Source organism: Macaca nemestrina, chromosome 1 (assembly GCF_043159975.1).
Source record: "Macaca nemestrina isolate mMacNem1 chromosome 1, mMacNem.hap1, whole genome shotgun sequence".
NCBI lineage: Eukaryota > Metazoa > Chordata > Mammalia > Primates > Cercopithecidae > Macaca > Macaca nemestrina.
The window spans coordinates 147,769,454-147,783,084 of NC_092125.1; the positions used below are offsets into that span (position 1 = coordinate 147,769,454).

At 36.5% G+C, this 13,631-nt stretch overlaps 1 protein-coding gene across 21 annotated transcripts in view; it reads left to right on the plus strand.

The window, feature by feature from the left end:
* The window catches only part of LOC105482774 (collagen type XXIV alpha 1 chain), a 421,145-nt gene that overhangs the window by 314,750 nt on the left and 92,764 nt on the right, over positions 1-13,631 (plus strand). For all 21 annotated transcript variants that reach the window (XR_011617622.1, XR_011617589.1, XM_071087115.1 and 18 more), the window contains 4 exons: positions 2,857-2,910; positions 3,006-3,059; positions 8,556-8,609; positions 9,754-9,861. Coding sequence is in view for 19 of the 21 variants with exons in the window: in XM_071087115.1 (XP_070943216.1) it covers positions 2,857-2,910; positions 3,006-3,059; positions 8,556-8,609; positions 9,754-9,861 (270 nt within the window). In the remaining 2 variants the exon portion in view is untranslated. The remainder of the gene's footprint in view (positions 1-2,856; positions 2,911-3,005; positions 3,060-8,555; positions 8,610-9,753; positions 9,862-13,631) is intronic.

Here is a 13,631-nt window from a genome sequence, read left to right on the forward strand (position 1 = left end):
ATCACATAGATCAAGATAAATTTATTTGAGGCTTGAGAGCCAGAGGACATGGAGGGAATAAACTTATTATCCTGGCAACAGCCACTTTTTAAGGGTATAAATGGAAACATTTTACTTAAAGGTATAAATGGAAACATAAATATCCAAGATTAACTCAAGCTAAACTTAGGAGAGATGAAGTCCCAGAAATACTTTGAATAAATTATATTGCATCTCAAAATTCTTTTTGCGGGGAAAGTGGGAGCAGGTTGGCAATAGTCAGAGAATTTTTACACACAATAAAATAACTAAATCCCAACTTGGTCTTTACTCCTTAGCATCAGACATACATATCTAAATAGCTATTAGACATCATCACAGGCACCTCAAACTCAGTAAGTGCCAAACCATTGTACCTCATCCTTTCCAAATTTGATCTGATCTTCCTCTTGTTATGTCCTTGGTTCAGTGAATAGTATCACCAGCCATTTAGATGTCTAAGCCAGTAGATGAATCCTCTGTCTCTCTCTCTCTCTCTCTCCCTCCCTCCCTCTCCCTGTCTCTTTCTCTCTCTTTCTCCCTCTCTCTGTCTGTCTGTCTCTCTCTCAATCTCTCTCTCTCTCTCTCTCACTCACTCTATCTCTATGAATCTCTTTTTCTTCCCCATACCCCTACTTATCTCTCACAGTCAGCCACTTCTTTTGGTTCTTAAATGTTTCTGGGATCTAGCTACTTTGTCCTACTTTAGTTGAGGCTCTTATCATTTTTCGCCAAAATTATTTCAATAGCTTCCCAACTAGACTCCCTGTCTCCAGTCATAGCCCTCTCAGGTCCATTTTCTGTCTAACATGTTCTGTCAGATGCATCCCTTTATTTGCCATGCTATTCCTTGCCAGAATGTCCTCACTTTACTGCCCGGAACACTCATTCTTCAAGATTGAACTTACCATTTCCCTTATAAAATGTTTCGTAAGTTCCTTTGGCCATTCAACTCATCCCACCACTAATATTATCTGACAAATTCATCACTTTCCATAACCTCTCCTGCATAATTTTGTAATAACATTTTCTATGGCATATTGAATTTTTACAATTACAAAAAAATGGTCACAATTTTTGGAGTGATAGAATGGACCAAAGTAGTTTTAATGAAACTCTTAGAATGCGAGTTTGTCTTGGTGAGATTTACATTCATACTTTACAAAGCTAGGAGAGGCAGTTGGCTATTCTATGATCATTCTGAAAATATTTCTGTAAAACTACATACAGGGATGGTGGAAAAGCCATAATTTGGCATGATAGTTTCGAGTTTTGTAGTTTGCTCATATTCTCACTCTCACTTCAGCTCCAGCTTTTCACCAGCCACTTCTTTCCTGAATCCTGTTTGATAAGTGACCTTCAAGTAGTCATATTTACTTATACCACACTCCCGCTTGATTGGCCAGATTCTGTTCATTGCTGGCTGTGCTCATGTTTTGCTAAGGGTCATGTGTGATTGTGGTTTCTACTTTAGTGTGGCCATGTGCTATATAGAAGCTTTCCAGACTAGCCTTTCTCTCTTGCCACTGTTCACTTCCTTAACAGGTTTTATTTCCTTTATGAGGAAGTTGACACTTAAACCAAAAACATTTGCCTCAGAATGCAAACAAAGAAGCCTTCAATTAACTTTTCTGTAAGAATAAATATTGTTAACCTATGTATGCAATCTCATCTTCTAGCCCAGGAGATGGGACTGATAACTCTTTTCCTAAGGCATTCTTTCTGTAATATACAGAAAATAGGAAGAAAGAAATCTGATTGAGTAGAACAGTAGGAGAAGGGATAAAAGAGATTACATGCAGAATTCTTCCTGCATAACTGTCATCTGACACGCTTCTGGGTTGTTGCTAGTTTCTGTTTACACACTTGAAAAGGGAAATGTGGTAGGCCAGCATTCCTTCTTAGAAGAACTAAGGTGATGATGGATTGCTGAATGTCAGTCATGTGGTGTTTCTTGGTATTATAGTAATACCTCCCAGTGACTGCTTCCAGTCTTCAGCCCAGTAAATCTACCGTCCAAATAACTGTGAATTTAGTTTGTAAAAATGGAGACCATAGTACACTTTCAGAGGAGGAAGAGGTTGAAAAAGAAATGTATTCTCAAACTCTGTTCCTTTGGTTATTGACTATATTAGTTTCCTGAGGCTGCTATAACAAATTACCACAAAATGGGTGGCTTACAACAATAGGTATGTAATTTTCTCAGTTCTAGAGACCAGAAATCCAAACTCAAGGGATCAACAGGGCCACACTCCCTCTAGAGGCTCTAGGGCCACACTCCTGCCCCCTCCAGTTTCTGGTGGCTGTCAGCATTCCTAGGACTGCCTCTCCCCAGTCTCTGCCTGTGTCTTCACCTGGCCTTCTCCTCTGTTGTCTGTTTCAGTGTACCTCTGTGTCACTTATGCTCTTTAGCGGATTTAGGGCCCACATGGATAATCCAGGATAATCTTATCTTGAGATCCTTAACTTAATGACATCTGCAAAGACCCTCTCTCCAAACAAGATCACATTCACAGGTTCTGGGGATTAGGACATAGACACACATTTGGGAGGCCACCATTCAAGCTGCTACGTTAATTCACAAGAAAGAAAGAAAGAGAGAAAGAAAGAGAGAGAGAGAGAGAGAGGGAGGGAGGGAAAGAGAACCCTAAGTTGTTCTCAGTCACCATAATATCCAACAGCTATTATGTTCTTTTCTATTTCTAAGAAGAATCATAATCTCTATGACATTTAAGTTGAGCTTTGCAACACTTTGCTACCATTTTAAGTGAGAGTATCCTATTCTCTTAAGTCACATGTCTCTACTTACTCTAATAATGTAATCTTTTCTCTTTGTAGGGCCATGTGGGCGTACCAGGACTAAGAGGTGCCACTGGACAACAAGGACCCCCAGTATGTTTTGAAAGCATTGTTTCTAAAAATTAACATTAATATAACTTATTTGGTCTCTGCTTCATATGTGATTTTTATTTTGGTTTCTACTAAAGGGCGAGCCAGGTGACCAGGGTGAACAAGGACTAAAAGGAGAGAGAGGATGTGAAGTAAGTTGAAATTATTTAAGATAATTTGAGATTTATTGTTAGCAATTTTAGAAAGCAGGAGCACAAGGGGTTGCTATTTATTGTAAGTCAAATTATCATTTATCACTGTAGAATATGGATCACTGTGGGCCTCTAAATAGGGTGTTTTTCAATAATTGTGCTAATACAAAATTATTGATTGAGTCATTTGTTTTGACTATTATCCAAATTTTTCTTTTCCAGAAGCCTATTCTAACTTTGTGAAAATTGCCTAAGTTGTCTCAAATTAATACTATGTTCTTGAGGTTTCAAACAGAAATACCAACAAACCTTAAAACTAGTATTATAAGGTAAAAAAAAATCAGTCAAACCTATATGATTGTTGTAGAAAGCATTAAAGAGAAAATCATTAAATGGATAATTGTTAAAGCATGGTAAGGAAGACTTTGTTCAGGACTATTACAATAAGTACAGTGACCACTGCAATGGGATTTTGCAGTGGGGAAGAGAGATTGGACTCAACACCAAATATAGCATGGGCAAGTAGGAATTTATAACAAAGGAGCAGATTGAGTATGAGTGAATGGAAAATTACTTAAGAGGAAACACCAGGGGCAAGGGGAATTTTGGTTAAACTGACCTAACAAGAATTTTGCTGAAGACGGGCCAAGGTGATCACACATCAACTGTGGGATAATCAGACATCAACTGAGGGATGGTAGAGGATGAGGAACCCAGTTAGATATCAAATAGCAAGAGTGATCAGATAGTGAGGGTGAAGGTTCTTGCTAAACCGACTTGGCAGGGTTCGTTGCTAAAACTGGATTTTACAAGGAAGTACACGGAGGGCCTAGAAGGTTCAGGAGCCTGACTAAAGTTCGACCAAGCAAAGAATCATTGTCATAGGATAAGAGAGGAAAAAGTAGTTTGACTATGTGACACAGGCTTATAATTGATTTAAAAGTTGTTTCTTCATAAGGCAAATCAAATATTTATCAAGCAAACTAAAAATCTGTTGGTTTACTGAATTTAGTCTTCTTTTTCCATGTGGCCAGATAGACATTGCCTCAACCTTACGTAGCAAGCAACTTTGTCATTTGCACCTTCTATACGTTGCTGCCCTGTTTTTCAGGCATTCTGACTTCACATGCTATTGATTTCAAATTCAATTCTTAAGAAAATGCACTCTACTATTAATAATAAATTAGATGAGAGTGGATAAAAAGTAATGATTTTGAGATTGTGTTTCTCCTGATTTGTTAAGCAGCCTTCACCCATACTTGTGTTTTCCACTTATGGGAGTAAGTAATAAAATGGGGTTGAATCAGATATGTTAAATAGGCATTCACTTACCTAGAACTCATTTTGAATAGTCTTAGCATCTATTCAGTAACTTTCTGTTAGGTTCCCTAATAAATAATATTAATAAATAAAATATCCTATTGAAGATAAGCCTAAACAAGAAAAAAAAGCAGAGAAAGAAGATAGGTAAGTCATTCACTTAGAATTTTTAGTACCCAAATTGGAAAAAGTCATGGAAAACACTGGGAACCTAGAATACTGTTGCTGCTGTCATGCTACTTCCTTACATTTGTAGTAAGTGCCTAAGAATGCAAGTTCTGTCCAACATTTGATCCTAAAATGTCTACTTTTTTACAATTAATACTTTCATATTTACAGGCTTTCTTTTTCCATCTTGAGAAATCTCGGGAGTAAGACATTTTCTGATGCTTATTAGTATATGTTAAAATTATGCTAATGAATATCAAATACTCTTACTAGTCAACTGCCTCTCTAGCCTATGTGGTCAGCTCTCCCTGTGTGTTGGAGCTAAAAGGTGCTAAGAAGCCATAGTTTAAATTCTGTATAATCCAGGAGAGCTAGTTCTTTCCTACTTTGGGTAATGCTGGCATATAACCCAAGGGCACATTTAAAAGCCTCTTAGAATTTAAAATTGTATTAATTGCTACAAGAATAATGACTGTGTATTATTCACTAGGGATACCTTCAGTGGCCAGATGGGTCCTGTCCAATTGCTGTCATCTTGTTTTTGCAAAGCTTTAAATTTATTTTTTAGAGTTGGAAATGGCCCTTTAAAATTGTCTGGATAACCCTCTCAATTTTCAGATGAAGAAATTAAAATCTCAGAGAGATTATGAGTTACCTAAAATCACAGAACTAATTAGCAACAGAAGCAACACTAGAAACATTATTTCCTAGCTCCTGTTATTATGCAGAAGCCTATTACTTGTAATCTTTTAAAAATTAAGTAAAATATGATTAATTTAACCTAACCAACCAATTCATTCATTGGGCATAAGACTGTGGGCAGCTATAAAGAAAAATTTAGAGCAAGTCAAAACCTATTGCAGAACCATTTTTTAAAACTTTTGTAATGCAAATGTGAGTTAACTGTCCTATAATGACTCTCAAAGACCAAGACTCAAGCCAAAATCTTTGTTCTCCCAAAACAAAATTCCAGATTTCAATAAATTGAAATTTCTTGGTTAAAAAAGAGAGAATAATTTTTGCTTAACTCTCTAAATCTATTTTTGCTTTATCAAGCTACCTTCTTAAAGAGTGTTAGAACTAGTGAAGTATCTAGATAATTGTCCTTCAGCCTCATTTAAACAAACAAACAAAAAACAAGAGTTTGTGTTAACGTTGCATATTAAAAAATATTTCCCTCATCAAAATAATTAGACTATGTTCTCTAGTATTCTGTGAGCCAGCACAGTCCCAATGAACAGAAGTCTTTTAAAATGGATCTGATTTCAAATGGGCCACTATACATATTTTTCAATGCTGGCCAGGCAAAAAGAAAGTACAGTTTTATATGTACTGTAAATCTAATCCATCAACTGCCCTTAACTCCATTCACTCAAATATCCTACATTTGATTTAGAGTTTTCCCCACTCACTCTCTTCTCAAATTTGGAGTTACAGATGGTAGGGAAGGCGGGTGGAAAATAAGTTTAGTCTTCAGTCATCATCTGTTCACACTAGTGTCCCCTGAAATGCACATCATCCCTTTTGGCCCACGGTTGCTATCATCTCACCATGTTGGCATCTACCTTGGCCCTCCTGCCAGAAGTACTTTGACCTATACTGGCATGTGCAGCTATTTGTTCATCTCAGGTCCAAGACCTCCTCAGGCCTCTCAGGGCCATCTTCTTCTGTTCTTGGCCACATATAAATAACATTATCTGCTCCCCACACCATACAGGGTACTTGGAGGACTCAGAAAAACATTCTTAATCCCACTGTCCTAGACATCTCAGGCAGAGACTTTTACTCTATATACTTTATATAGACTTCTCAGTGAGGACGTTGGTCTCCCTAGGTATCATCTTTGTGCCCAGATCCCCAAACTTGTCTGGAAGCATTAGTGTTTCTATCCACCCTAAGAAAGACTCAAGGTCAGGCCAGGCACGGTGGCTCGTGCCTGTAATTCCAGCACTTTGGGAAGCCGAGGCAGGCAGATCACCTGAGGTTAGGAGTTCGAGACCAGCCTGGCCAACAAGGTGAAACTCCGTCTCTACTAAAAATACAAAGATTAGCTGGGTGTGGTGGTGCATGCCTGTGATCCCAGCTACTTGGGAGGCTGAGGCAGGAGAATCACTTGAACCTGGGAGGTGGAGGTTGCCATGAGCTGAGATCGAGCCACTGCACTCCAGCCTGGGTGTCTCAAAAAAAAAAAAAAAAAAAGAGAAAGAAAAAGACTCAAGGGCAGGATGAGGGGCAAGAGGCTCTTTTCAGAGACTGCTGTCAGTGTCTAACAGTCCTGCTTCTCTTTTGCTGCTTCTTTTCCCTTTCCCTGACTTGAGGATCCTTATCCCCTTTCATGGGAAAAACTCTCTGTTACATTATTATTATTATTATTATTATTATTATTATTATTATTTTAAATATGTTCTTTATAGCATAAATTTTATAATTTGAGTCCTTTATAACAAACGTTGGTTTTTAACTCAAAAATAGACTTTTAATATTGAAGAGTCAGGCTTTTGTGTTGAAAAAACATGATTTTGAAACTGAAAATATGTTTTTTTCCAACTGTTACCCCCACCATGAGTTTCGTCGGACTATTTTGAAATTCAAAAGCCAAGGAAAAGTCCATTTTGAAAAATCAAAAGTATAGAACACATATATCTCATTTCATAAAAAGAAATTCTGTAAAGGAAAAAACACACTGATTAACATAATTGCATATTATGATTCATATGCTATTTAATAAGTATTATTCAAGATGACCGAAATCACAACTTTTTTCCACTATTTAAAATAGTCTTTGTTTATTTTGCTTTTTTATTGGGTTAGGAAAAACATATTTTACTTATAGGGATCATATGCGCTAGAAATGTATATGCTTTAATTAAACCCAGGTCACCAACTATCCCATTTTCTCGTTTTCTCATCTTCAGAAACATTTTGCATTAGTGACTTCTAAGACAAGTACAATAGTTTTCAAAGTTGGAAGTACAACCCATGATCCTTATATCTCCCCATTATCAAATCCTGCAAAAGTTGGATTTTTATCTCTTAGAGAAGATGCTCTTTTTCTCTGTGAAAACATACTATTTCTTCATAAAATCTTTAAGCTCGTTGTCAAAAAAAGTAACATCTTTTGAAGTTGTTTCTCTGTTGTTATTGTTAAACTGAATCTTTAGCACAATTTGTCTTCAAAATTGAATGATTTAACATCCCACTTTAGTGGGATTATCCTGTTTGTGAGAACTGATGATGATTTCTGAGAAATGTGTCTGGTAATGACAACATGATTCTTTTTCTTATTTGTGAACCAAGTCACTCTTTTCCACATTTTCTTCTTTAAATACTTTTAGAATGTCATCAGAACAATGGCATGATTTGTAAGAGCAATGTTCCTAACTATCCTGGCAGACCCATTACTGCTGAATCAATTATGATTTAAAACATCTCACACATGGAAAAGCAAACAGTTCCGTGGGAAATAAATATCTTTTCCTTGAATCACAAGTATGCTCTTCTCTGTTCTTCCAGAGAAGCTCATTTTAGGCTATCAGTTCATGTTCCCCTTGCCACATTGTAAGTGCCTTGCAAGGAGGAACTTTGCCTTTGCCTTCCAAGCACATGACAGAGTCCCTGATACATGATACTCAGTAAATGTTTACTGATAACGTTTACTGATACTAAATGTTTAAGTAAATATGTAGCATTTTCAAAAGGAGATCAAGGCCCTTGCTGAAAGTAGGGACATTGATTAAATAATATATTCAGGTCCCTTTTAGAAGTACACTTTAAATTCTTAAATCATATAATTTAGAGCTACAAGGAAATTACTAGATGATCTTGTCAAAGGTTCTCATTTTCAGATGAAGAAGCTGACTCCCAGGAAAATTAAATGGCAATCTCAATGATATACGACTAGTTCGTGCTAGTTCTTGCTGCAGCATCCAGGTCTCAGTGTTCTTTTCTATGGCTTCAGTTTAAGTAAGTTTATTACAGTCAACTGACAACTGTGCTTTCCATTTTTAGGGTCATAAGGGGAAAAAAGGAGCTCCTGGTCCTTCTGGGAAAGCTGGGATTCCTGTAAGTAACAGGCCTCTTTCATCTTTCTTGCTTTTCTAAATAGAACTGGCAACTTTAGCAAGCAGAAAAGTTTGGGGCCAATTATGTCATCATGTTGGATAAATCAGATTGTCTTAAAAACAATTTAAACCCATGCTGGAACACAGAGGGAACAAATATGACCATTAACTCGAAACCAAGCTTGCTGTTTAAATATAAGTCCCTTCAGTTGAAGGATGCTATTTTCCTGTGTTATGAAGCCCTCCCGGTGGACTCATGCTTCTGACGGTGAACCACTGAAAAACAGAGAACTTAAAATCATAGTGAAATGAATGGTGACAAAGACCAGAGATCTTCAAGCATAATTAAAATGGTATGAGGTAGATTTTAATTAGAGGACTCAGCCTCTCATTCTCTAGACAAATAAAAAGTCTTAGAAAAAAAAATAATCTTTTTATCACAGACAAAGATTAACTTTTACCTCACCATCAGTTTCCTCTCCTGGCCAGGCAGGTAAGTGTTGACTGGCTCTTCAGCAAAGACTTCTACTGGTGTCCCCTAGCCAAGGATTAGATGCCTGCTTTGGGTAACCTGTATTGGCTTGAAAAAAAATAGAGGAAATGAATGTAAATTATAAGCACATTCAGATCAGAGATCCTTGAATATGAAATTCAGTTGCCCAAGGGTAGAAACAAAATGTTCAGACCTTGCTTCAGTCATACAATTATCTGATTCAAAGTGGCAACTAATTAGCCATAATTTATTTCTCGGGAAAATAACACAATATAAGGTTTGGCAGATGGGAAATGATAGCCTCTGTCCTAAGATGACAGGTGCATATAGCTGATCTTTTCTCCACAATTATATAAAATATTGGTTGACACAATAAGAAACACCAGAGAATTACACTAAGGCCCAAAAAGTTACACAGTAAATTGTTGATTAGCTTGGCATTTTTGTTTGGGGAACTTTTAAAGGCTTTTAAACTTTTAAAGTTATCTGTTGAATCCAAATATTAAATCATTAAGGAATCCAGGAAACAGGAAAATTTGTCCTAGAACAGAATATTAAAATGTAAACTTCTCCAACTCAATAAATAAAAAAGTATTTGTCATCTTAACATCTTTTCAGCATCTTTTCATCCAAATAATTTTTAATTATCAAGGGACTTCAAGGCCTACCTGGACCAAAAGGCATACAAGGATACCATGGAGCAGATGGCATTTTGGGAAACCCTGGAAAAGTTGGGCCACCAGGAAAACAGGGACTTCCTGTGAGTAGTATGGGTATCTCTTTGCTCATTATTTCTTATGCATGTGTCTCCTTGCTAGACCATAGATATTTTGGCTACCTATTTTAGCTTTGGCATTGGCTCAGATTAAGCCAATTCATTTCTCTAATAGCTATTATGCAGTTGTATTTAGGATTTCCAGGAACTGTCAACAGGTACATTCTCTTCAGTATTTTATATCTAATAACTCATAGTGTTAATAATTCATGCCATTTTAAAAATATAAAAGCTGTTAAAGAAGAATTATAAAGAAGCAAAACCTTAAGGACTACACAACCTGGCTGTACTTTGAGTTCATCAAATGTTTTAAGCCACCTTTGGAACATTTAGGTCTTGGCAGTAACTCAAGGTAGGTTCTGTGAAAAATCATTTTCCCTTTACTTTTATAGCCTCAGTATTTTACAAGAATTGTGTGAATATTTTCTCTGTGTTCATCTAATTCATTCATTGCAATAGGTCCATCAGCTGTCTGTCTTCTGATGTATAATTCTTCATGCTATATATTAACTGCATTTCAACTACCAGAAGAACTTTTGGTAGAATAGCAAACCCATGTCTAGAATATGTGTCTACCCCTGTGAGGACAGTCACAGCTAGCTCGAACTGATCCCCTAAGGAGCGTTGCTGTGTTGGGAGCTCAGTGTCAGCTTCTACTTTTAGCAAGTTTGGCAGTCACCAGGGGTGGTAGCCAAATCAGCCTTGGTGAAGAAAAGTCCACATTGTTGGATTTGTGCCAGTGGACTCATTGAGCAACCACCATGATTATTTTGGGAAAAAAAGTAATGCAATCTTGTAGATTCACTTTTATTTTTATGCAGATTTCTGTCTTATTTATTTGAAGTTAAAATTTAATTTGAAATTTAAAAATCATATTTTTGTCTTTGCTTAGCCATTTTCCCGCTTTCCTTCCCTAATGTCATCCTAATTGAGACATTTTTGCCCCAGGTTGTTTTTACTTTAAACATTAGAAGAATTAGAAAAATTAACCACATACTTTTAAGAATACAGTAAAACTTACTCTCTTAAATTTCTGCTATTTGGATATGGTTACCTACTGATTTGTTGTTCTTTTCTTAGGTAATAGGTCAATTCTATTGTTTATTGAAATCTAGTATGGTGCTATGCCTAAACTTAAATGCAAATTAATATTCTTTTTCACTACAATGAATTATCTCATTTGTTTAAAAAAAATGAAATGATGACTTAACCAGTAAAATTATTTCATTAATAAATATCTAGTCAGATTCTCTGAAAATATGAATACTGTTAAGAAGCCTTAACATGGTTTCTATTTGTTTTGGAAGAAACAGGTTATGGCCTAGAAAACTTGAACAGTCAGGTTGAAGTTTTTAATTAAAATAAGTATTGTATAGACTTTTGCTAGTAGTATCAGTCTGGTTAAAAGAGATTCATTTGAAATCCCAGTCTTATAGGGAGCTCATACACTGGGTCTCTGTCTTCATGCTAATCTCCATACTCACCATGTGATAGTCTTATAATGAGACTGTGAAATGTTAAAACTACAATAGTAAAACCCTTTGAATTGGTTTGAGAGTCTGTATTTTTGTGGATTAAATTTTACTGGGAAATATTGTAGTGAATCTCTTCCTATTACTTTGAATAAGATTTTTGAGAATTCAAACAAGGAAAACCACATGTGAAAATATGTCCTATTTGTTGCTGCTATTCACAAGTATAATCATGGAGGTGGGGTGGATGGGCCCAGTAGTTTATAAGGCTAAACAGTGAGCTGTAAAAGTACTCGTAATAGCAAATAAATTTATTTGATAATAAATTGGTAGTAAGTAACTTATTAATTAATAGGACCAGGAAGTCATTTGTTCTCAGGCTAAAATACGACTAATCCAGATATTAGTTCCCTATGTGGGTAATAGAAATCAGTATCCTACATATGGGTTTAAGAAAAATTTCAGATGTTCATCTTATGAGATACTCATCAGGACATTAGTGACACATCAAAGTCATTAATTACTTTTTACTCAGGTCATTTAATGGTTCATTATGACAAACAACTTCTTTCTAGCAACATGTAATACCTAGAGATCCCTCAGGAAGGAGAGAAAATTTCATGGAATGAAAACATTGATATGGATTATAAAATTATGGATGATTTTCTCTTGAGATCAGATATTATGGAAATCTGAATTGCTGCTTATACATTTTGTCTGTGCTTTCTGGATCTGCTAGGGCCCAGTTTCAATGTATGATGTTTTTATTTAGGAAAATTGCAATGTGGCACTGATTATCTGTTGCTTGTTTCTAGCAAGAAAATAGATGTTTTCTAACAACTCTACATTTTTCTTCAATATTGAGGTAATATTTAAAGGACAGCAATTTAATGGCTAAGAGAAAGCCAATACAAAAAATACTGAGTTAACACAAATAAAATGTTGATTCCATTCAATGCCACTCTAAAGCTTATTCCTAGAATCTGTCATGCTAGTTTTATCTGCTGTGTCGGCAAAGGCTCATGCCTGTAATCGAAACACTGGCTTTATCTAGAATACACAAGAATGAAGGGGTCTTAAGGCCAGATGATGAAGCTGTTTGCATTCTAGAACCCAATTAGGACTTTGGGATACCACCAAGTCTGACTGGTTTTAAAGAAAAATCTTCTCTGGCTAACCTAAGCAGAAAACAAATTATAAGATAGAGACTGGGTTGCTTACAGAATCAGCTAAAAAGCTTGAAATCCAGGGTCAGAAAACAGTCTGAAGTTAAGGATTTCTTGCAACAGAACACCCTAAGCAAGGAGTAGTCTAGTTAGGATGCCACCAATGACATTGGCACCAGTCAACTTGGCCACCATTGGACTCTCCGTGCCAATGCTACTGCGTTATGAATAATTTCTAAACTGTCATGCATCTTCATGCCACTTTTTCAAGATTCAAAGACCTGAATGAGATTGTCTAGTAATTTGACCTAAGTCACCTGCCAGAGTCCTGGATGCCAAAGGAGTCAAAAAAAAAAAAGTCTTTCAACTTTGGCTTCTTTTGTTTTATTTTTTTATTTTTTTTAAGGTTTTCCACTCTCTCTCTTTGTCTTTCACCTTAGGTACAGAGTTGTTGGGATAATCATATTAATGAATTTATGCATATTATCATCCTTCAGTTTTTTCATGGACCTACTCTTAGGCTGACTTCTTTTTATCCCCACTCTCATTCCCCTCTCCCTAAAATAGTCCACTATTTTATAATTTTTAAAGTGTATTTTTATCTTTATGTGTTCTTCCAAAAATATACTACTGGTTTTTATGCATATCTTTAATTATGGAAATGATATTAGGCCATTCTGCATCTTCTTTTTTTCACTTAGCACTGGGATTTAAAGATACATTCATATTGCTATAGGTATATCGGCTCTCTCTCTCTTCTGATGTATAATTCGTGCTGTGTATCAACTGCATTTCAACTGCAAGAAGAACTTTTGGTAGAATAGCAAATCTATGGCTGGGTGCGGTAGCTCAAGCCTGTAATCCCAGCACTTTGGGAGGCCAAGACGGGCGGATCACGAGGTCAAGAGATCGAGACCATCCTGGCTAACACGGTGAAACCCCGTCTCTACTAAAAAAATACAAAAAACTAGCCGGCCGAGGTGGCGGGCCCCTGTAGTCCCAGCTACTCAGGAGGCTGAGGCAGGAGAATGGCGTAAACCCGGGAGGCAGAGCTTGCAGTGAGCTGAGATCCGGCCACTACACTACAGCCTAGGCGACAGAGCAAGGCTCCGTCTCA